The 24,538-nt window shown below is 37.1% G+C and overlaps 1 protein-coding gene across 5 annotated transcripts in view; it reads left to right on the top strand.

Annotated features, from left to right (window-relative positions):
- The window catches only part of RPTOR (regulatory associated protein of MTOR complex 1), a 420,799-nt gene that overhangs the window by 265,541 nt on the left and 130,720 nt on the right, over positions 1-24,538 (top strand). For all 5 annotated transcript variants that reach the window (XM_060688771.2, XM_060688770.2, XM_087887079.1 and 2 more), the window contains 2 exons: positions 6,949-7,024; positions 20,894-20,995. In XM_060688771.2, coding sequence (XP_060544754.2) covers positions 6,949-7,024; positions 20,894-20,995 — 178 coding nt within the window. The remainder of the gene's footprint in view (positions 1-6,948; positions 7,025-20,893; positions 20,996-24,538) is intronic.

Raw genomic sequence — 24,538 nt, 5'->3', positions numbered from 1 at the left:
ACTGCAGGTAGCTTTTGAGTGATGACAGTAATTGGGATCTACATTTCTATCACTGAGCAGTGAGGTTATAAAGCACATCACTTGACTGCATCGTTTAGTGACAGCAATCCTTGCCATCATTAATCAGGGAACCACCCCTATCCAAGCCATTCTGGGCTTCGTTCCTCCCAGCGCAAAGCCTCGGTAAGGTAAGTGACTTTCCAATTCCCCCCATCCACCAATTTCCTTTCCCATTTCTGCCATTTTGGATGCCCTGATCATGCCTTGAGGTGTGACAAGCAGTCCCAAAACAGCACAGCTCCAGGTCTGCTTGCCATGCTGTAGCTCTGGGGCTTCTGGTGAGCTGCAGCTCTGCAAGAAGCCACTGAGTACAACACAAAACCAAAACCACAGATACCTCCAGAAACCACATTCACCTCAGCTGCATGGTGTAAAGCCTCAAGGCCCCAGAGGTTTTCACAGCACTTTACAGACCACGTTAGGGAAGCAGAACTGAGCAGTTCATCACACGGCCATGTGGCACAATTCCAGAAGTGGCTGCCATGTTTCCAGTGATGACAACAGTTCAGTGTGGCCTCTGGGAACATGGCAGCTTCCAGAATCACGTGGCATAGTTGCATGATGAAGCGATCCATTCCAGTGCTGTGGAAGACTTTGTGCTCTTCAAGAGTTAGGCAAGGAGGAAACTGTGCAGCTTGGTGGAGTGGGAATCAGGCCTAGTGGGGTGTGGGGAGAGACCTGCATGAAACCTAGTGGGGTGGGGGAATAGGAGAAGATAGGCAGGTAGGTGGTACAGCATCCCTGTGGTCAGCCATAAGGGCAAATGATCACAGGGGTGCGTCAGTGTCTATAACCTTTCAACTGGATTATAAGTAGCTTTTGGGGGGATCCGCCATAATTTCAAACGGCCTTTAAGCAACAGTTGCTAAACAAGGACTATCTATACAGCAAGAAAAGTAAAATGGATCGAGCAGTATCTATGACAAAATTCAGGCTAATTCCCAACTCATTCTATTGCTGAAGAGAAGCATACTAAATTCTGATACGGTGAATTGATCATGATTTTCAGAAATAATATTGCAGGAGTATGATTGCATTGATTTTTAACGGTGGGCTTCAAGAAGAGAAAGCATTTTGCTTTTAATTTGCTTTAATTCTCTTTTTTAAATACCACTGAATTTCTGAGGTTTTAAGATCTGACCTTGCAGGAAGTGTCCTCTCCTGCCAACCACCCCCTCCCTGATCTCCTTTGGCAGAAACATTTGCCCTCTTTACCTGACACACTTTTGAAGTGTTAAGCCTTTTAGTCACATCTGTCTCCATGGTCTAATGACCTCCACTCACGTCTGGTGCAATTTGCAAGCAGTACAAATCAAGACTTGTAAATGTGTCTTTTCTAGTTACCTTTCTTCCTCCCTAAGCAATATATACACAGATAAACAGCATTTGCATCAAAGTTCTCTCTGCTATTGCCTCTCTGTAATTATTGGGAGATCAGTCTCTTTTGTGAATTTCCTTCCTCCTTGTTTTCTTCCCTTAAAATTGACTAGCATTGTTGGCCTTAGACCCGAAGCTTAATGGTGTTACCGTAGTGTGTGTGTGTTCCCTTACAAAATACACAGATAAATGATATGCGTACCCTTCTTTGAGGTTTAGGTTTGGCAGAGCTGAGAAACAAGGGGAAGTGTGAGCTCTGAAATTGGATTTTTGACTTTGTTGTTGGCCATCCTCCTCAGCCAGTGATCGAAACATTAAAGGGGTCTGTCAGAATTGTTCACAGAATGCCATTTATCCATCCACCCCCCTCTGGTGTCCAGGCTGGATTGCCTGCCTAGGGAAATGTTCAGGTTGTGATTAGGCTACCCAGGGAGAAACCAAACAAAGCCTAGTGAGAATTAAACTTCAGAAAACACATTCATTTCTAGGAATCTCCCCCTCCCCACACACCTTGTTTGAGCACAGGTTAAGAAGAGGGAGGAGGGGTATGGCTTCCTTTACTATTGCTTTACTTTTTCTCTCTGGGGAAGGAACCCAGGCCAGATGCAGGCTTACCAATCAATTGGTAAGATATACTGGTTGTTTTCATTGCAACTACATAGATCTCTTGCTGGCCCCGCTGGGGGGGGCTCTTCGCTTCCAGGAATTACTTTTCTAAATATATCCATGAAGAAGGAACAGTCTCCAAACGTATGAATCGAGTCTCTGCAATAAGGTTCAGGGTTTCAACATCCTGTCTCTACGTGGCAAGCTGAATTTAGAACCAGGATATAGATTTAATTGCAATAATTGACTCTGACTCTTGTCACAATCTGAAATTAATATCTTCTGCAATTGTTCTCTCTTACCATTTTGTCTGCATCCTGGGTGTTTATTGAGCTTGTGGGAGCCATATATTGTTTTTGCTTTGAAGTTGTTTTTATTACCCCCTGATTATCTCATAATTATATAGGCAGCCTATTGTGAAGAGGAAGGTCATTACTGAAGGAATCATGGAAAAGAGGGAACAGATGAAACTGCGCTGCAAGAAAGATTTGGAGAGTTTTGAGACTCATTTCTTTCTTATTTGTAAATTCTGTTCTGAATCTGATTAACAAGTGTTGTTGCAATACAGATAGTCCTCAACTTACATTCATTTTGTGACAACAGTGTTGAAAAAAGTGACAACAACTATTTTTCACACTTATGGCCATTGCAGTATAACCATGGTCACATGATCAAAATTTGGGTGCCTAGCAACTGGTATATATATATGACAATTGCACTGACTCAGGTCATGTGACCACCATTTATAACCTGCTCAGCCAGCTTGTGACAAGCAAAGTCAATGGGGGAAGCCAGATTCGCTTAACAACCACATGATTCCTTTAATAACTGTAGTGATTTGCTTAACAGCTGTGCCAAAAAGGTCACTAAACTGAGGCACTACTTAGTTAGCAACAGAAATTTTGGGCTCAATTGTGGTCATAAATCGAAGACTACCGATGGCTAGTCTTAAGGTTTAGAGAAATAGTTTAAGCTTTAAGAAAGGCAATTAGATGAATACAGGTAGTCCTCGACCTACAACAGTTCATTTAATGACTGTTCAACATTACAATGGCACTGAAAAAAGTGACTTATGACCATTTTTCACACTTATGTCCATTGCCGCATCCCTGGGGTCACGTGATTTATATTCGGATGCTTGACAGCTGGTTCATATTTATGACAATTACTGTGTCCCGGGGTCATGTGATCCCCTTTTGCCATCTTCTGACAAGCAAAGTCAATGGGGAAGCCGGATTCACTTAATAGTCATGTGACTAACAACTGCAGTGATTCACGTAACAAATGTGGCAAGAAAAGTCATAAAACGGGGCAAAATTCACTTAACAAATTTCTCACTTAGCCACATAAATTCTGGGCTCAATTGTGGGCATAAGTCATGGATTACCTGTATCTGCAACCTTGGAATTACTTACTTTAGATGTTACATGAGGATGTTGGACATTGCTTAACGGTTACATTTTTAATGTCACGAAGCACAGAGAAGAAACAAGTATGGCTACTTAATGTTCCCTCACTTCATTCCTTAAAAACAAAAAGAGTGTGATGATGATATAGAACAGTTTATAATCCTGTTAAAGTAAGATTTTACTGGGGGACCATGCATACAACAAGATGTGAATGAGGGAAGTATTGTATAGAAGTTGCCTGGGTGCTCAGATAAGTTTGTGATTGCTATATTGATTAGCTGTCAGAAATAAAAGATGGTTAGGCAAAAGTACTGAATTAACCTGCTAGCTGTTGTCAGGCTCACTGCTGTTTAAAATAATGGACAAGGGCTTGTTTTATAGTAAATGTAGCTTTCCATTTCAGTTATATCTTTGTGGCTCTATGTTACACATTTAATTAAAATGAAAGACAGATTCAAAGGCACATACGCACATACCGAAATATTTTATTAAGAAAAATGTAACCATAAAGCCTACAAAGCACACATACTCTCTATCACCGCCCCTTTTTCTTCGGTGGGAGAATAGTGGCAGATCTTTGCTTAGTTGTAGTGGTACTGGGATAATGACACAACCACAATATGCAGTCATCTTTAATTATCTTGGATTTTGCCTAGATTCTTCAGTGGTGCTAGCATAGCGGGAACTTTTATGAATCATACCCTTTGATCTGTACTCTATGAAACACCCTTATAATCAGTTTAACACTGTAAAAGAATAATCTCTCCTAGATTTAATTTTCATTAAAACCTGAATATATTTAACTTCAAATTGATTGGAAACTTGTTATAAAGGACAAAAATAATATTATGGCATTTAATTTCATAACTTCATTGGGGGAAGGGTTGTGCTTGCTTAGCTTCAGTTGCAAAAAGAGGCTATGTATGTATGTATGTATGTATGTATGTATATATGTATGAAATTTATTTGCTGCCTATTACTGCTGTAGCTAGCTTACAACATAAAATCAAAGAAATGATAAGTATAAACATAACAGTAGCAAAATAGTGAAACAATAAAACAAACGCTCTCTACATGGGGCTCCCCTTGAGGTGCACTCGGAGGCTCCAACTGGCGCAGAGTGCGGCCGCGCGGGTGGTGATGGGAGCGTCATGGAGCTCCCATGTAACACCTCTCCTGCGCGAGCTGCACTGGCTCCCGGTGGTCTTCCGAGTGCGCTTCAAGGTTCTGGTTATCACCTTTAAAGCGCTCCATGGCTTAGGACCTGGTTATCTACGGGACCGCCTGCTACCACCAATAGCCTCCCACCGGCCAGTACGCTCCCATAGAGAGGGGCTCCTCCGGGTGCCGTCGGCCAAACAATGCCGGCTGTCGGCCCCTAGAGGGAGAGCCTTCTCTGTGGGGGCACCTACGATTTGGAACGAGCTCCCCCCGGAGATACGTAGGATCCCGGATCTGCGCACCTTCCGCCGCGCGCTTAAGACCTTTCTATTCTATCAAGCTGGCCTGGCCTAGTTTCTTCTCCCTTTTAACTGTGGAAATTTTAAATTTTAAATTCGTCTTATTTATAGGGCATGGGTATGGGGTTTTAAATTGGGGAGCCATTTTGGATTTAATTCTGTTTTAAACGTATTTTAATGTTTATATTGTATGTTTTTGAATTCTGGCTGTTCACCGCCCCGAGTCCTTCGGGAGAGGGGGCGGTATAAAAATCTAATAAATAATAATAATAATAATAAAACAACGAAATAAACAATAAAAACACAGTAATATGAGATTTAAAAATGGGTGGAGAGAAGCAGAGTATGCTGGGGGGGAAGGGGAGGAGATGGGGTTTGCTATCAATCCAGCAGCCACCTTCAGTCATTGGGTCCCCAGGAGAACCTGGGGTCTTGCAGGTTCAGGCTCTTGCAATAAAGAACATAGCACCTGTCCACTACTCTTTAAAAAAGCCATAAAACTAGTCCTCACTTACCGACCACTCATTTTAAGATTAGTTACAGCCATCACAGTGTCCCCATGATCATGGGATCATGATTTGAATGCTTGGCAACAGGCACGTGTTAACAACTGTCGTGGAGACCCATGGTTACATGATTGCTATTTGCAACCTTCACAGCCAGCTTCTAGCAAGAAAAATTATTGGGGAAGCCCAAGGAAATAGCATCATCTTGCTTAATTTCCTTAACAACAGCAGATGAAACTGATGTCATTCAGGTATGGTAGATGATATTTCACTTTATGATCACAATACTTAGCAATAAAGTTACTGGTCCCGATTGTGGTCAGTAAATGAAGACTACCTGTATAATTCCCCAGGACTGCATATGATATCATAAATTAATCAATGATTAATTAAAAAAATAATATATTTTAAATTGCTTTTCTCATTCTTCTTCCCCTCATTCTCTGTATTGAAAGTATAGCAGAAATATCATAGAATATACCAATGAATGCTTAAAAAGCTACTTGAAGGACTTCTGAATAATTTTGCATTTAAATCGTTTTGAATTGAAAGTTCAGGTGGAGGAGAGTGATATATTGCTTAGCTGGAAGTTGGTACTACTTCTACATTTCTACATATTTTTATCAGAAAAAAAATGTTCAGATACTTATATTCTGATACAGAGCATGTGCTAGACTATTAATTTTGAATCGTTGCTTATTAATGTGCCCATCACTTAACCAGCATCTTGGAAATTAAGTGGTAGCCCACCTAGTGGGCCACCATCTGTGAAGTCCTGAGGGAAATATCTCTGAAGAAGATGGTTTAAATGAATTTCATATCATACTAAGAAAACTATAATAACGGGTTTATGTATATCAGCAAGAGCTGACCATGATTCAAAGGCAACTTTAAATTTTTTTTTCATCCTTATTCCATCAAAGACAATGTGCCATCTCTGATATCCAGAAAATCAGAAATTTTCTGATTTTCTGACTGTCTCCTAACATAAGCAGAGAGGTTATGTTTCATAAAATATTTATGTTTGCTAAATTTTATAAACCATTCTTTATTTTTAAAAAAATCAACTTTCATCCCCTTTGTTTCCACACACACACTTTTATTTGCTACTATTTTAGAGCAAGTACGTCCCACATAAATAGACAGAATTAAATTTCTCCAAACTCTTTTCTTTTCATCTGTAGTGGTGAATTTTTCAAAGACAACTTTGAAATGCTCTCCCTAGAGAGAATCATTTGATTCTGATCTTTTATCTTTCCAATGATTTGAGATGGCCTAAGCATTTTTGTGCCATGGAATTTTCAGGGAATTTGTTATCTACAGTGCTGATATATGTTTTGTTTCACACCTTGGATATAATAAACTGCTTTAAGTTATTAAGTATAGTATATACTAATTGGGAAAAGACTAAGTGTCCCTCATTTTACTAGCACAAAGCAAGAACTTAACATGTACCATAAGTGAGGTGATGGTGTTGCATATAATTTTGCCCAGTCTTTGTAATGCCCCTATCTTTTTATCTTTTCCCAGGCAAGCATGGGATCTTGCTGTGGATATATGCCTATCTCAGCTGCCTACCATTATAGAGGAAGGGACTGCATTTAGGGTAAGTTACTAAACTATTAAACTCATGTCTGGGTTACTCAAACTTGGCTGTCCACCTGCAGATGACCTCAACTTCCAGAATTTCTTAACTAGTGTGTCCATTGCTGACAATTCTGAATTCTGGGTAGTGCCAAGGTTGGGGAAGGATAATATAGTAATTCCAAAATTCTCATATTCTTTATCAAGCAATTATGTACCCATTCCTTCATATGAGATCTATGAATCATTGACCCAGTCGAAGAAAGATGCATGCAGCATAGTCCATATGTATTTTATGTAATTTTAACTACATCCCTTGTGTTGCTTCATAAGAATCAGAAAAATTTCTCTTAGTGTTGAAAGTTCTCACAGGATACTTTTAGATATTATATATAATATGATAAACATATTCATACATAGCAGCATAAAAGTCCCAGTATTATTCATAGTGTTTTATAAAATCAAAGGATAGAGATTTCATCTGTGAAGGTTTTGCAATCTAAAATTGTATACAGAAAAAATAAGAGGAGCAGGATGTAGACTGTACAATAATTCCAGTAGAATGAATAAAGACATAAATACAATAGAATATAATAATTTAGGAGAATAGGATATATAATAAATAATTACTGTGACATTGTTTAATATGATTTCCATCATCAAAACTAAAGCTGATATAATAGTTCCTTCCCTCCCTTCTTGTATTCTGTATCTGATATTCTAATTTCTCACTATGGAATTCTCCTTGTTAGTAAATTTGTTTGAGATATCCTTATCTCCAGTAAAGATAAAGGTAAAGGTTCCCCTCACATGTATGTGCTAGTCGTTCCCGACTCTAGGGGGCAGTGCTCATCTCCGTTTCAAAGCCAAAGAGCCAGCACTGTCCAAAGATGTCTCCATGGTCATGTGGCCGGCATTACTAAACGCCAAAGGTGCACAGAACGCTGTTACCTTCCCACCAAATGTTGTCCCTATTTTTCTACTTGCATTTTTTACGTGCTTTCAAACTGCTAGATTGGGAGAAGCTGGGACAAGTAACGGGACCTCACTCCGTTACACGGCAGTAGGTATTTGAACCGCTGAACTGCCAACCTTTTGATCGACAAACTCAGCATCTTAGCCACTGAGCCACCGCATCCCTCTTTATCTCCTGTGGTCTTGTCTAAATATCAATGTAGTCATCTTTATAATTAATCTCTTCACTAATGCAGTATCTTCCTCTTCTGGCATGATGTGGTTTTCTCTAAGCATACTACTTGGTATTAGCATTGTCTTAATATACAATAAACCAGATTTCCACTTTCTACTTTTGTTTTCCCAGTGAACTTTTATAAATGTTCTTTTTACCTAAAAAAAAATAGCATAATTAGTAATGTTTTGGCCTCTTAGTTTGAATCTGGTTATCATCTTTTCCAGTCTTGCCATTTTTATTATATATTTCTCTATATGAAATCTTTGTATTATTTCCTTGCTTATTTTGAATCACTTTTTCTCCAATCTTATCAATCTTGCCTCTTCTGAAAAATAATCAGAATTGCTGGCACATTCATTAGTCTTAATATATTTCATATTATGGCATTGTCTGAGATCAGGCTGTTCAGCAATAAGTAAAGTATAAAGCTAAATCTCTTTTTAACACATCTGTACTCTCCATTATTCATTTTACATTTGCTATCTGATCAAACTTTCTGCTGCTTTTGAGGAATCTTCCTGTTTTAAGGCATTTCTCTCTTCATCTATGTCTCTATTGTTCCTTGTAAAATTTTAGGAAAAACTTTTCATGAAGAATTGATGCAATGGTTTAATAGTTCTTTTGCATTTTGCTTTTTTTTTTTTCGTATAGACCTAGTAGGCTAGTCAATCTATTTCTTTTTTTCCCCACATAGAACTATTAGTACTTTAACTGCCTCTTCTGCTGTGGTGCAGTTCAGGGATTATTTTATTTACATCTGGTGCTTTCTTATTTGAAAGCTGATCTATTGCCCCTTGTACCTCACTTTAGATTCAGTTTCTGAATATATTCTCTGTCCACAAATATTTCTGTACAATATTCCTGTTTGTAAAATGTTTCATTCTCTTTTGATCTCAATTGTCTGTATTAGAATACTTCCAAGATTACAAAGGTAATCCTAATTAGATGTACATTTTTCTGTAATTGTTCTGATTTCCTTAAAACCATTTTAATTTTCTACTCCTAATCTATATATTTGACACCAGTAATTGATGTTCCACAGTCTGTCCTTGGAAATATTCTGGTGGATTGGATTGTACTTCTCTATCTTCTGTTTGTAGCTGATATCATTCTAATGTCCTTCTAGTGTTGCCCAAAGGGCTTTGTTTAAAAAATGGTATTGGCAACATATAAAGAATTCTTTTTGCAAAGTTCTATTAATCTATCTCCTGCAGCATTGCATGTACCCAATCCAAAATGTTTAATGATTCAAGATCCTCTAATTTTCCAATGTTAGCATTTCATTTGTAACATTGCTTTCTTTCTAGATTTTGTACATAGCATCTCTTACAATTTGTCATAAATTCTTTATTCTTTTTCCATTACCTCTGTATTAGAGGCATACATTTGTAAAAGTTTGATATTTGTTGGATACCTACCAACCCCAATATGATGTACTTTACTGGGTTAGCAATGTCCTTTTTAAATATAATTACTTTTCCATTGTTTTCTAGGATCTCCTGTCCTAAATAATATTATAAGGTAATAAACTGATTTCACATGTATTCCAGTCCATCTACATTTTCATGGTTCTAAAATATCAATTCTTTATTCTTAAAACGTCCTACTTTGTTTCCATTTTGTAAGTTTCAAACTTTTCTTGGTAAATGATTCTAATATTCCATATTCAGATTATATACTGTATGTCTCTTTTGATATTGGCATCTCTTCATCTGGTACCAAGCTTTTTCTAAGTGTTTCAGCCATAATGATACCATTTTCTTGGTAATAATAAAGAAGAGGTTTGCCATTACTTCTTCTGGATTTGATTTTGGAGTTCTGGGTCTACCGTGGTTTGGCTTCATCTTAATCCCTAATCCACCTACTCTCATCTTTCAGTCTTATTGAAAAAACAATCCTACCAGAACCCTTCTCAGGCACAGTGAAGCTACTGAGTCCTCCATCACATCAAGTGATAATCCTGGTAGGGGGAATTTAAAAAAGCTAATGTTTATAGTAAGATAGTACTGTAAAATGTACAGACAATGTAAGTTTGAATCCAGTGGAGGCTGAGAAGCATACAGAGATAGTCCTCGAGCCATGATCATAATGAAGCCTGCCCATTACGGTCACATATTGTGATGGCCATTAAGCAAGACAGCCTGATGCAGTTATTAAATTCAAGATATAGTTCTAGATGGCATACATATCGCTCTCTTCTGCAATAACCTTGTGTGGTACATAGAGCTGACAATGAGTGACTGGTTTAAAATGTCTATGGAGATTCTCATTCATCCAGGTCATGGTTGTCCCAAAGGCGCTTTTTCAAGAGGCAACTGGACTTTATGGTTTGTCTTTGAACCAGAAAGTCCAGTTACCTTTGAAAAAGCACCTTTGGGTGACTGGTTTAAAATCACCCAATGAAGATGTCTGGGGAATACACTAAAACCTGGTTCTCTGGGAGGGAGGGGGGGAGATTTTTTATGTTCCCTGCTAGCTTCTCACAAGGAAACTCAATGGGGAAGATGACAGGAAGTCAAAAATCACTCTCGCTCCTATTGATTTTTTACCGCCCAGTGCTCATTCTGTTTTTCTATTTAGGTAAAGAAATATCTCTGAAATGATGACCTAACAGGGCACAGATTGATTAGTTACCTATAAAATGATGCAGCAAGAGAATATGTAAAACACAGAACTTTAAATAAGGTCAAGAAACATAACTGAGCCTGGAATCATTCAGCAAGGAATCATTCAAAAGTCTGGGAGAGATGGTGACACATTCATAAGAATAGGCTAAGAAGAGTATACATACATGTTTAATAAAATAAAATGGAGGTGAAAAAAGGACTCAGTACAAATAGTTTACTATAGGGCAAAGACCATTCTAAATAGTGATGGGATTGAAAATTATTTTGCATTGAACTATGAATGCAACTGCTGTACCTATCTACCTATGTACCTAGCTGTAAAAGTGATGGTGTTTATTTTAATTTTTGCTCACCATATTTGAGATAATACACTGCTTGACAAAGACTGCAACATTTGGAGCTTTTTGACTAGATGTATGATCCTAAATGGATGAAAATGGAATGGGAATATATTAAGAACTTTTTAAAAATGATATTACTAGCAGCGACAACAGCAATCAATGGCTTTTAAAAAATGAATTCTTCCTCTACAAATGATTAAAGTCTCTTCAACTTAATTATTTCAAAAATAACTAATATATAATCTACTAAACCATTTCAATGCCTTTAAAAACCATTCCAGTACAATCTGTACTTGGCACAAAGTATCTTTGAAATTTCTGCTTGTAAGGAAGCATTAATCTAATTGTACAAATATAACATTTTTTTTCCTCTCATTGATCTTTGAAACAAACTGTTTATTTTTGTTTCAACATGCTAATAAAACATTATCTAATGCTGTTTTGAGAAATTTCTTATTTGTCAACAGGAAATGTTTTGTTATGCTATGGATTGGTTGTTATGCAACAAATGTGGTATCTTGGTAATATTCAATAATAATAGTAATCATTTTTTAAAATGAAGTATTATCTACTATAGTTTAGTTTTGTATTTCTGAATACCAGATATATAAAAACTACATAAATAATTTGTTTTCTGAGTTCAGTAATTTGAGACCCAATTCTTGATAATTATAATTTCCCATGGCAGCTATATTCAGAAACTCAGTTTGATCTTAGTTTGCAGAGGCAATCTAAGTAGTGCTTAAAAAGAATTTTCTGATTCAAATGTACGAAACTACAGTTTAAAATTCCATGAAGTCTTCCAGTAAGCAAGATATTAAAGAAAAAGAATAGAAAAGAAATTGGGTATGGAGAATGTTTAGAATATGAAGGAACCAAGCTTGTAAATATTTGAGTAAAAGTTTTGCATGCGTTGGACTGAACTTAAATTTTTTATACCTTTGATTTATATGAATGAAAGAATGTGGGTTTTTTTAAAGCATGTAACTCCAATAGGAAATGGAAAAGTTATCTGGTATTGCTAACCAAATCTTGGGTGCTTATAGTCTTTCTTTTTAATTTTTTCCCATTTTGTGTATTCTTACAAGGTAGATTTTATAATTTTCAAGGGGAAAAGACAGAGTATAATACTAAGATTAGTACAGATTCAAAACTATAGAAAAAATAGATAGTATAGAGGTAGTACACGTTCTTTGTTAACTGTAGTAATTGGGACTAGAATTTCTGTCACTTAGAGATGTAGTTGTAAGCATGATGTCAAGCTTTAATAATTATATTACATTACTAATTAATGTACACATTAATAATTAAAGATTGCCACCCCAGCAGTCCCCAGTTGCTGTCGTTAAGCAAGGATTTCCTTGCAACTTACTGCCCGCTTCTACCAACTAAAGTCAGTGTTGAAGCCGGCAGGAAGTTGCAAAACGCAGGCTGGGACTTAAGCTGGCTGGCAAGCCAGGTAAGTGATTGCTGCAAAGAAGGGTGCAATGCAAGTGCAATGATTCTTGGAGTAGCTGCTGCCAGGTGCAGGGGATGAGGTGAGGGAGTAGCATGGTGCAAGAGCAGTGAGTTTGGGGTAACCACTGCCAGTGGTACAAGGGTGTGTGAGGGCCTAATGCAGCAAGACAAGAGCATTGTGAGGCTTTGGGTAGGTGCTGCCAGGTGCAGGAGACTTAGCAGAGCAACCTTGGTCTTCCCTGTCAGTTTTGCCATTGATCTTTGCTTGTGGGAAGCAAATGGTGATCATGTTGCCATGGGACATTGCAGCTGTCATATGTGTGAGCCAGTTGCCAAATACCCAGATTGCAATCATGTGACCGCAGGGGTGCTGAGCTGACAAAGCTTTGAGGACCAGTGATAAGTATGGGTTGTTCAGTGCCATCATAACTTTATAAACAATTGCTAAACAAATGATTGTTAACTGAGGACTACCTGAAATAGTAATTTTAATAATGTAAATAATAAGGGCAGATACCCAACAAATCTCAGCTAACCAAACAAAATAATATACCATTAAAAACATAAAGTACTACAAAATATTACATCCCTACTCTCTAGTTAAAATATGTATCTATTGAATTTTAAAAAATATTTGGGTAACACAGTTAAAAATCAGTAAGGACAAATTATAGGTAATAAACAATACATGAAGAGAATACTGTAGGTAATATAGATTGTCAATTTTATATAGAGGAATCAAAGATCTTTTCCAATACAAAGTGAATAGAATTGTTGCAGCTGTTACAACATATAGTTCAATATATCTTGAGGCAATATGTGGCTTAGTAAAATGTAATAAAAACATCTCAAGATGAATTCTATATGAATTATTTCCCAATATTGTTGCATCTTGAACATTGCTACTGCATAAAGAAGAAAATCTGTTCATTGCATTTTGAGCATTTTGTAGAAGAGGAGTTGCTCGCTTTGGTAATCGTAACTGGAGTAATGTATCAACAATCAATTATATTATTCAAAGGAAATTAATATATTTCCATTGGAATTCCTACTGTTCCACTTCTGTGATCATGCTCTAAATCTGCTTTGCATACTAATTCATATCTAGTTTCTTACGATTGCATTGTCTAGAACTTTAGCAGAACTTTAAACTCAAACAAATTTTGTAAAAGAGTAGACAAAACAAAACTTTAAAAGTTTCATTTCTAGGTTTAGTTCCAAATTGATAATATAATTTTAAAGAGGATAGTGGGAGTAATAGCGGCAGATCACTGTTACTCAGAGACATTTTAGTATAGTTACTTTATTTCAGATACATTTCAGTAATCTGATAATATTATAAATAATATAAATATGTGTCATTTGCAAATCATAACTACTTTGTTTTTACACTTATTTATATCCTGCTTTAAAAATACATGAAATTAATATGCTAAATTTGTTGAAAATGAATACTAAAATTAACAGTGCTGACACCATTAAACTAATGAGGAAAACAAATCTAATTGAAGTACTGAAAAATGTCTTCCAAAATATAAAGGTTTCCAGTGCTCATCTAAAGATGGGATTAAAGGAAGCTGGTCAGATAATTCCAGAGCTATATCGCTGTTAGAAATAAACACTTTAACATCATTTAAATTTTTATATCTATATAAAAATTTCCCATCTTTATTAATTTTACAAATAATTCAAGGTGACAAACATATCCAACACACCTTCTTACTTCTATTTTTCCCCCAACAACAACCCTGTGAGGTGGGTTGGGCTGAGAGAGCGACTAGCCCAACGTCACCCAACTGGCTTTCATGGTTAAGGCAGGCCTTGAACTCACAGTCTCTTTCTTTCTAGCCTGGTGTCTTAACCACCAGACCAAACTGACTAAATATTTTCTAAAGATGAACAGAACTTTGGACATTGATATTAAGGTTCAGATAAACTTAACACCCCTGTTCCCCAGAAAAATATTTTCCATTGCAGGAAATCCAGTGGTAAAATCCAAATTTTTTTACTACTGGTTCTGTGGGTGTGGCTTGGTGGACGTGGTTTGGTGGGCACTCCAGGGGAAGGATACTGCAAAATCCCCATTCCCTCTCCACTCCTGGGGGAAGGATATTGCAAAATCTCCATTCCCACCCCACTCTGGGGCCAGCCAGAGGTGGTATCGCCAGTTCTCTGAACTGCTCAAAATTTCCGCTACCGGTTCTCCAGAACCTGTCAGAACCTGCTGGATTTCACCCCTGAGTAAATCTAAATACAACCATTGTTTATCATGCTTCCTCATTACTGTAAAGAAACTTTCAAGCATGAGATATGAACCAGGGGTGGGATTCAGTCGGTTCGGATCAGTTCCGGCAAACTAGTAGTTGCGACCTTTGGGTGGGCCTGCCCACCCGCCCGGGTGCAATCCCATCCTATATCACCATGTTTTTGACGCAGCGTGCATGTTGCGAGCGTGCACATGTGCTCACATTTTCAATTCTGGGTGAACCAGTCATTAAATTATGTGAAGCCCAACTCTGATATGAACATTATTTTGTCAGTTTTCCCTCTCCTTTTGCTACAATAAATGTGAGAAAGAAAGGTATTCCAATCTGATGTAGATAAAAAGTTGGAGGCAAGGAGACATCTAGCCAATGTCGGTGTCACCTCATTTGCATTCCGAAGCAGAATCCAAATGAATTAATTTGGGTTCATTCAGTCAGTGTTCTAACCTTTTTAATACTATCTGATCGCATGGAACTTGCCATTTTGTGCTGCTCGTTCAGTGATTCTATTACAGTCTTTATTTTTTCTTATATATTCTCTGTTCCTCAGTTTCAAAAACTTATGCACTTAGTGGCTTCTTTCACATTTTATACCAAATCGTTGGATAGGATGTGTCCTTGATACTCATTTCCAAGATTGCATGTAGTTGAATATTCTACTTGCTTGGCAGTTGTTTTTGAATTGAAAGTAGACAAATTGTGCTACATCATTCCTCATTTATCACATCTTTCACATTCACATTCACATTAATATTATAATATATTAAACATTTAAATATTGTAAAACTCTCCATTTTCTTCTTAATATCTTTTAGTAATAATACCATGATGTAGCACAGAGATGTCTGTGCCCAGACGACACACTTCATAAAGAAAGATGGAATGTTTTATCTTTGTATTTAAAAAATAAAAAAAAATTACAAAAAAGAAAGAAAGAAAGAAAGAAAGTAGAAAAATTGGACAATGCAAATTGGACGATGAGGAATAAATGACAGTGAATAAAATAGGGTCAATTTGTCACTGAAATTAGCAACAAATAAACTGACTACTGTATCAGGAACTAAATGGTAGGAAAGTCAGATTGCTGGCATTTATGACTATGGACTTATAAGTAGAATATGGGTAGGAATACACTGAATATTAGAGGTCATCAACTGTATCATTTCAAGTTTCCAGGAATGTATCATTTAAATGTTTCCCAGTAAGAAAAAAAAAAAAAGCAATATTTAATTGCTACCCAGGGTACTTTTTTAACTGCCTTATAGCTAACTGGCTTTATATGTTGTACGAATTAAAGCATGGTAGAATGCCAAGCACATGCCAGTATAATACCATAATATATGTCATAATTTACAAATAATAGAAAAGCATTCAAGAAAGGAATTTGAAACCAAACAATGCAGACAAACCTGTAAATTCTAAAAAGTCTGGGACAATGGAAAATTCTTGGCTTTTCACCAAAAAGTTAACAGTGTAGACACCAGATGGGTTTCCTATTCCAAATCCGCAATTCTAGGCTAAGTCCTTTGGTATAGATTTGCTAATTGCATCTGATAAGGGGGGGTGGGTTTGACTTTATTTGACTGTCATCTAAAAATGAACAGCCTCTCTGTCATTTTGTTTCAGAAAACAAAATGGGAAAAAAACCTAATCCATTTTCCTTTTTAAAAGATATCTCGAATGAACTCTGACAGCTCTTTATAGCCTCTCAAATTCAATTGAAAATACTTTAATGAGGAAAGCATGCCCTAAATAATTTTTTATGGAGCCAATGCATGGAAAAGAAAATGAAAAAAAATTGGGGGGAAATCCAAAATTGTTCATACTATTTTGCTTAACACTGTGAAGGAAATTGCCATTGTAAATACCTTCAGTTTGTCCAGAAACAGGTTTCTAAGGACACTGGAAACACTACTTCAGATAGTTTTTAGTAAGATAAGTAGCCTATTATTATTTTTAAGTAACTGGTTTTTATAAGTAAAAAATGTGTAGTAGACTTCCTATTAGTTTTTAGACAACCATGTTTTTCAGAGACTGTGGATCTGCACCTAAACTCATAAAATTGCTGGAAAGAGGAGGGCAATGTTTACTGCTGCTAATGGATGGCATTGTAATTATCCACTGGTAACGTACAAAGGAGGGGAGAAAATATTTTGTGACCCATTAGGGAAGGCAAGTCTATTTTCCTGCCTTCTTAGCAATACATCATGATCATCAACTCTTCTTCTGTCTGAAAACCAATTATTTCCTTGCAGAATTAAGTGCACCCTACATGTTTGGCATGTAATATATTTATAAAAGGAAGCACAGGATGATTCATCCATTCTGCAAAGAATTTTCAAGTCACTGCCAAACATAGCACTGCTGTTGGCATGGGAACTTTCCATTTGTCAGAAGCAATTTAGCCATAGTAGTCCATTAACATGTATCACTTGAAGCAGCCACCTGTTATTTATTAATTTACTTACTAAGGCGTCTGTGCCACTAATTATCAGGGGCTTTAAGTGGCTTACAGAATGGTGCAACAAAGGTTAAAAATAAAAATTCCAGCACAAAATTGCTGGATTTGGAAACCCCAAAACTATGACAGTGCCATTCCCAATACCTTTTGTTGTTGGCTGTGGCTGCCAATCACTGGATTTCAAAGATGAAATGGACAGTAGACATTAGCTTAATTATAGTTGGCAAAACTTTATTATTTCTATTTACTTACATCAGAGACCCTTTCTTGATCAGCCATGACAGAAGTAAGAGGCAAACCATGGCAAAAGTCCATGCTGCACCACTTTTAAAAGGCAGATTTTTAGCAGTCTTTCCCCTTTCCTTTCCAGGAAAGGATCAGGAAACATGATCAGATAAGCTAATTCTGTTTTAGTGTAAAGCTACATTAATAGAATCTTGCAAGTCTGAAAGTACTATTCTCCCATTGATCCCTTCATTCTGAGCCCCTTGCCCCGCCTGCTGTATAGCTGTGGGCTGAACTATCTCTTATCTGACCATTCCCCAGGCCGCATCTCTTCACCCCATCTCCCAAGGTCCTTCCCATCTACTATTACAATATATCAGAATGGCAAAGGATAATACAGCTAATGTAAAATACATACATCCTTCCTTGTACTAGTGTGAAGGCCTATCACATGAAAAGACAACAATTAGTTTTAGTTATAGTTATATTCCCAAAACAACAAAACATATGAAGTTTACTATCCAGTAAGACTCAATACCGCTCCAGCTTTCAATTGTCCCATCCTTCCTTTTACCAATACTTTCATTCTGGTACGGCCGAAATTTTCTACCACTGTCCCATTGTCTCCAAGAATCAATTGTGCAATTCTTTCCTCTGCCTTTAAATGTAGCTCTGGCTTTCCCAGATGTAAATAAAAGAGCAATTTTACTTCCTGATAGTAGTCAAGATCTATTACTCTCTCCTTAAGGCTATGGCTTGCAGTGCCAAACCAAATTGGAGATATATATTCCCATAAGTTTGGGACAGTGGTGGGTTGCTACTGGTTCACACTGGATCGGACGAACCAGTAGCGGCGGTGGGGGAAGGCTCTGCCCACCCACTTGGACGCTTCTACGCATGCGCAGATATGCTGCAGGCATGCACGAGTGAACCGGTAGCAACAGGACTTGGAACCCGCCCCTGGTTTGGGAACTGAAATGTACTTATATATTATTTCTTGCCCTATAATGATTCAATCACTAAATTCAATAATCATTTTGTGAACCCAGAAATGAAGACAGTGTTTGAATATGTGTTTATTAACTTTTCCATGGGTCCTATGTCTAAAACTAATGCTGTTGATTTCCCATTGTTACATTATGTTATGTTCCATGGTGTTTGCCTTTGTGATGTATCTCTTAGATTTCAAATGATGTTTCAGACCTGTTAAAGAACCTATTGTTTTTTTATGGATCGTGTTCTCTATGGCTGCATAAATAATTGTAACACAGCATTCTTTTCACTGCTTGCTAAGACAGCAGCCCCCAACCTTTTAGGCCGGTTCTGTGGAGAGAGATTTTCCTGTGGACTTTTGTGTGCTGCCTGCATCCTGCGGATGGAGCTTCGCTTGTCTGTGCAGCCCGGTTTCTGGCATGCTGCAGCCTGGTGCCAGTCCACGGACCAGGGGTTGGGGACCCCTGTGCTAAGAATCTCCATCAGATGGGTTAGGGGGATTGATTTGTCAATGCAATGATGAATAGATTTGGCTCTTCTTCCTGGACATTACAAGATTAACATTACTGCAATTCTTTAAATGAACATGAAAATATTTTTGGTCATTTTACTCATTATGATTTTGGATACTGTTGATACTGATATCTCATGAAAGTGTTACTTTACTGTTCATGGCAACTAGTTTATAAGATTTAGTGCATTTTCATTTAATGAATTATAAACATATTGCTGTACCTTGTTTCCCCGAAAATAAGACCCTGTCTTATATTTTTTGAACCCTGAAATAAGCGCTTGGCCTTATTTTTGAGGAGGTCTTATTATTTTGGGGCATGTGGAGCAAGATGGGGCTCCTCTTGCCATCTTTCCTGATTTCCAGCTCTACGTTTAAATATTTTCGGGGAGGGCTTATTTTTGGGGGGGAGACTTATTTTAGCGCATGTGCTCAAAAGCCCGATTGGGCTTATTATCAGGGGATGTCTTATTTTCGGGGAAACAGGGTAGACGTTTTGTTGTATTCTAAATTATAAAAAAAGATTTCAGTGTTTTATACTGCTTGAAAAAGCAAGGCTTGATTAAACAACTTGAAAACATTTTAAAGAAATAATGCAAATATAATGCACATTAGTAGATAAATAAAACCACAGCTGCCATTCAGTTTTATTTCCATCCATTGATAGGCTACAGGAAGCACTATATGTGTCTAATGGTTCCCAAGAAAGAACTTCAGATCTCCTTAAGATCACATAATTTTAGGAAAGCACATTACACAGGTTGTTGTAAACCAAAGGCACATATTTCTATATATTAAAGGGCAATTAAATCAGATTAGGAAAAATGTGGAAGCTTTTCATTAGTAAGAAAATAATCAAAAGCTTCCTTACCTTTTGGGAGATATAATTTATGTCTCACTATAATTAAAAATGGCTTTAAAAACCAAACCAAACCAGGAAGACATACATTTTGCCGATGAGTGCATGCCCATGCTCAAATCAGGCATCCAAAACTGGTTTCATTATTGCAGAATCATTTTTACTTTCAACAAAAAGTATTCCATGCATGAAAAATGCACTTAAAAAAGAAATAAATTTGTATCTGTGCAAATTTAACTGCTTGTCTTAGCATAAATTTTGCTTAGATTAACCAGTGTTTTCCAATTGTCTCTACTTTCCTTAGCAATAGCACTTAGACTTATATACCGCTTCACAGTGCTTTACAGCCCTCTCTAAGTGGTTTACAGAGTCAGCATATTGCCCCCAACATTCTGGGTCCTTGCTAGTTAAATCATTTTAAGTCTGAGCAATTAGTCCCAGCAATCCTTAAAAACTTTACATTGAACAAATTTTGGGTGATGCTATATAGAAGTAACTTTTAAAGAGATTATTTTTAAATGTCTTATATTTAGTAAATAAACAAAATGTGGATTTTGGAATGCAGGTAGCCCTTGCTTACAACCACAATTGAGCCCAAAATTTCTGTTGCTAAGTCAAACATTTGTTAAGTGAATTTTGCCCCATTTTACGACCTCTCTTGCCACAGTTGTTAAGTGAATCACTGCAGTTGTTGAGCAAATCTGGTTTCCCCATTGACTTTGCTTGTCAGAAGGTCACAGAAGCTGATCGCATGACCCCGAAGCACTTCCAGCATCATAAATATGAGTCAATTGCCAAGCATCTGAATTTTGATCACATGACCCCCGGGGATGCTGCAACGGTCATAAGTGCCGTTGTAACTTTGAAGGGTCACTAAATGAACTGTTGTAAGTCGAGGACTACCTGTATATTTGTTGGCAAGCAGTTTAGCTTGATTCCTGTCCATTATTTTCTCTACAGCACAGCCCGTTCTTTGCTGAACAGCTTACGGCCTTTCAAGTCTGGCTAACAATGGGAGTGGAAAACCGCAATCCTCCTGAACAACTCCCTATCGTATTGCAGGTGAGTTGTCTTGACAGCCAGCTGGACTACTATCTTAGCTAAGGCTGCTGAAATGTGGGCAACCAGCCAGCTGCAAATTTGTCTGTCTATTTATGGACATGCCTTTCTATGACTTCTTTGCTCTTTGCCAGATGGTGTTTGCATAAATAAATTATGCGGATGGCACTGGAGACTAATTGGAGCTCATTGTTTGCTGGGCTTTTGCTGATACAGACACATTACACACAAACAAAATCCCATTCCCCGACCTAGCCACATGCTTTCAGTTAAGCATAAATTGACATTGTAGAACTATTAGCCTTTTTGCTAGAGAATTTCATTCAGCTATGTAGTCACAAAGCTCTTGTTCCAAACAGCCAGGTGATCCATACCTGACCTCTTACTATCCATAATGCAGTGGCTACTGGTGACAAAAGGGCCTGGTAAGAATAAATATCCCCTTAGTTAGTATTAGGTGAATTTCTCTTTTTTGCTCTACACAAACAGAAACAAGAAAATATTCCAAATGACATGTTCACACTTCAGGTCAGAATCTGGGGAGAAATGTTTTCGGCAAGAATATAAAATACTATCCGTTTTCTCTTCAAGTCTGCCTAATTCCTGTATGCTTCATCATTGTTCCTGAAGTTGAGAAACAAAGTTATACACATTTAATAAAAATATTAAAATAGACAATTTACATGTAAATAAATTTAAATAAATAAATTTCATAACCAACATGTTCACGTACTACATGTGTTATCCAGTACTTTCAGCGTTTAGTATATGACTATAGTTTATTTTGAAACACATTCATCTTTGCTCTTTTCTGTATGCCGGAAAAGCACCATCATCATTGTAGAAATTTACTAAGGTTTACTAAAATGTCACAATTTAGTATCCAACTTTTCACTGTTTCATCAGGCAGAATGTTCATCAAAGTGGGAGGACTAGATCTAGGTCCCCTAGGTCTCCCAGGTAAATAGTTCCTGTGATAAAGTTTTCAAGGTCATTATATGATACATTCAGGATTACTGAGGTGCAAAGTCTATTCCCTAATTATTTAATGCTATTCAGTTTATCAAATATTCCTCTAAAAATAAACAGCTATTGTATTATTCAATTGTTTTTATAGCATTATACATTTATACTGGAAATCTTATCTGGTTATAATACAAAGCAGTTCTAATTCTGACAGGAACTAGATTAATAACTATTGCCAACATTCTTTGGGGATATTTGGTTTCCCTTTCCCTCTCCTTTCCTCTCCCCTTCCTGTTCCCCTTCCCCTTCCCCTTCTCTTCCCTTTCCTTCTGCCAAGAGGAATAGGGTTACGTTATTCTACCTATTCAAGGGCATCCATTTTCATCTTGTATAATGGGAAACGACTTTCAGTCCCACTTAGCAGTGCTGTCTTGTAATATGGGTGACAGCGTCATCAATCATTGTGAGTCCGACTCTTCATTTTCTACAGTTTCTGCAGCCTGGGAGTTTGTTGTGGTGATAGATGGACAGTTTATCTCTGACAAAGCAGTGAGACAGACAGATTTCTTGTCCAGCAACAGATATGCTGAATGACTTGACAGCAGAGAGCTGTACAGATAATTAATTTTGCAGCAATACTGAAATGCCCACCTGCTTCTACAGGAACAAGGGTGATCACACCACTGCAAAAGCCAGCAGAAAGGTAGAGATTCATTAAAGCAAGTACAATCACATTGTTTCATCAAATTTGAATTACTATGCAATTAATTAATTTACTCAAAAAGGCCCCCCAAAGGGCATTTTTATGCTTTGGGCATAATGCCAGGTACCTATCAAAAGGTTTTTCCAGCCACAGAAAACAGCTTTTATAAATAGCTTTCTTTGACTTTTTAAAAACAAATCCCTTTAGAATCTCTGTTCTCTTGGGAGAAGCATGACACAAACAGATTGCTAAGGCAGAGAGGAGGATGAAGTGGCACATGGGTGGTGGGGAAAAGCTTGGAGCACCTTAATCCTCAGGGAGGGATTTGCGTTCCAGACTGTATCTCACACAGCTCCATAGGATTAGTAGTTGCCCTGTGGAGACAAAGCCTAATTGTAGATGCAAAGGATGGTTTTATTTTAGTCACCGGTACTGGCTCTTTGACCTGCGCTAGCTTGTAATTTTAATAGAAAATCTCCATGTATGTATCCAATGTTTGGAGTTGATAGTTTGATATTTGCAAATCTACTGAATGTGAGTTTGTGTGTGTGTATGAATGAAAATCTTCCCTGCTTGTTCTGTATATTTCCCCCTCTTGTCCATGAAACAATTGTTCTTATTATTGTACAGGACTCGGAGGTTGATTCTTAAGAACTAAAACCAAACTAAAATGTTCATTTTGATTGCGCATTAAATAAAAAATAAGTAGATTTTACTACATCCAATTTCACAAACAAAATACTGATCCTGAAAATAATGATCCAATATCCATTTCTATAAATGAATATAGCTTTTCTTATGCAGTTGTGAAAATATTGTATCTGAAAGACTGAAGCTTTCCCTTAAATTTTCCCTTAGATTTACTGAGTCTCTAGACTAGAGCATGGGCTTTTTGCTTGTCTGGGATGCATTAAATGAAAGTAATTGTCTTGGACTGCATAAAATATACATAATATAGTTAATGAACATAAATATCACTAAAATTATATAATAATGTTAAAAGTTTATAATCTTGTAGGATTGCATTACTAGATGTCCAGGGCCACATGTGGCCCATGAGCCACAGGTTGGACACACCTGGACTAGAGTATAAGTGCTTTTTAAATTGTTTGCAAATGTTGCCTACTGTATGATAGCCCAGCCATAACAAGCTCTGAACTGAAATCTATTCTGTGTTGGTGTGGGTGTATATACTTGGGAAAGTATATCTTCCACAAAATAGAAGCTCTCATTTCAGCTGTTAAATAGAAAGCCTTGTGAAAGGATAGGATAGAAAACATTGGTGCTTATTGAAAGCCCTGACATTAAAATTACAAGACCTGCATCACAGTGTTGTCATGTCAATGATTCATTATACAGTTTTTACCAGGTAACAGTAAGAGAGTTGGAAGGGACCTTGGAGGTCATCTAGTCCAACCCTCTGCTCACACAGGAGACCTATACTAGGGATTCAAATCACCAAACTGCCAACCTTTCTGATCGACAAGCTCAGTGTCTTAGCCACTAAGCCTCCTAGCCACCTACCAGTCATATCACTATACAAGTATACATAATACATAACAATACGCAATAATATCAATAAATGATCAATCAAATATAATAGTTGATACTACACCTCACTTAGACAATACTGCTATTCTCTTCCCTTAAGGCTTTTGGCATAACTAGGTTTTTAAAAATTTCCAGAAGTTCATGAGGAACAATTTCTTTTATCAGTCCACTCTCCTTTGACCTTTTTCTTTCTAGCTGGTGAAAAGGAAAAAAAAATCAGCTTTCTCTTTAATAGTACATTAATTTTATATTTGTTAGAGTGCAGTCTTTAATATAATATGAGATAGACATCAGAATTCAGGAGACAAGAATAAAAGTGAGAAAAA

The sequence above is a fragment of the Pantherophis guttatus genome, chromosome 2 (assembly GCF_059756535.1).
Source record: "Pantherophis guttatus breed Tessera chromosome 2, ASM5975653v1, whole genome shotgun sequence".
NCBI lineage: Eukaryota > Metazoa > Chordata > Lepidosauria > Squamata > Colubridae > Pantherophis > Pantherophis guttatus.
This window is presented reverse-complemented; position numbering and strand designations above follow the sequence as displayed.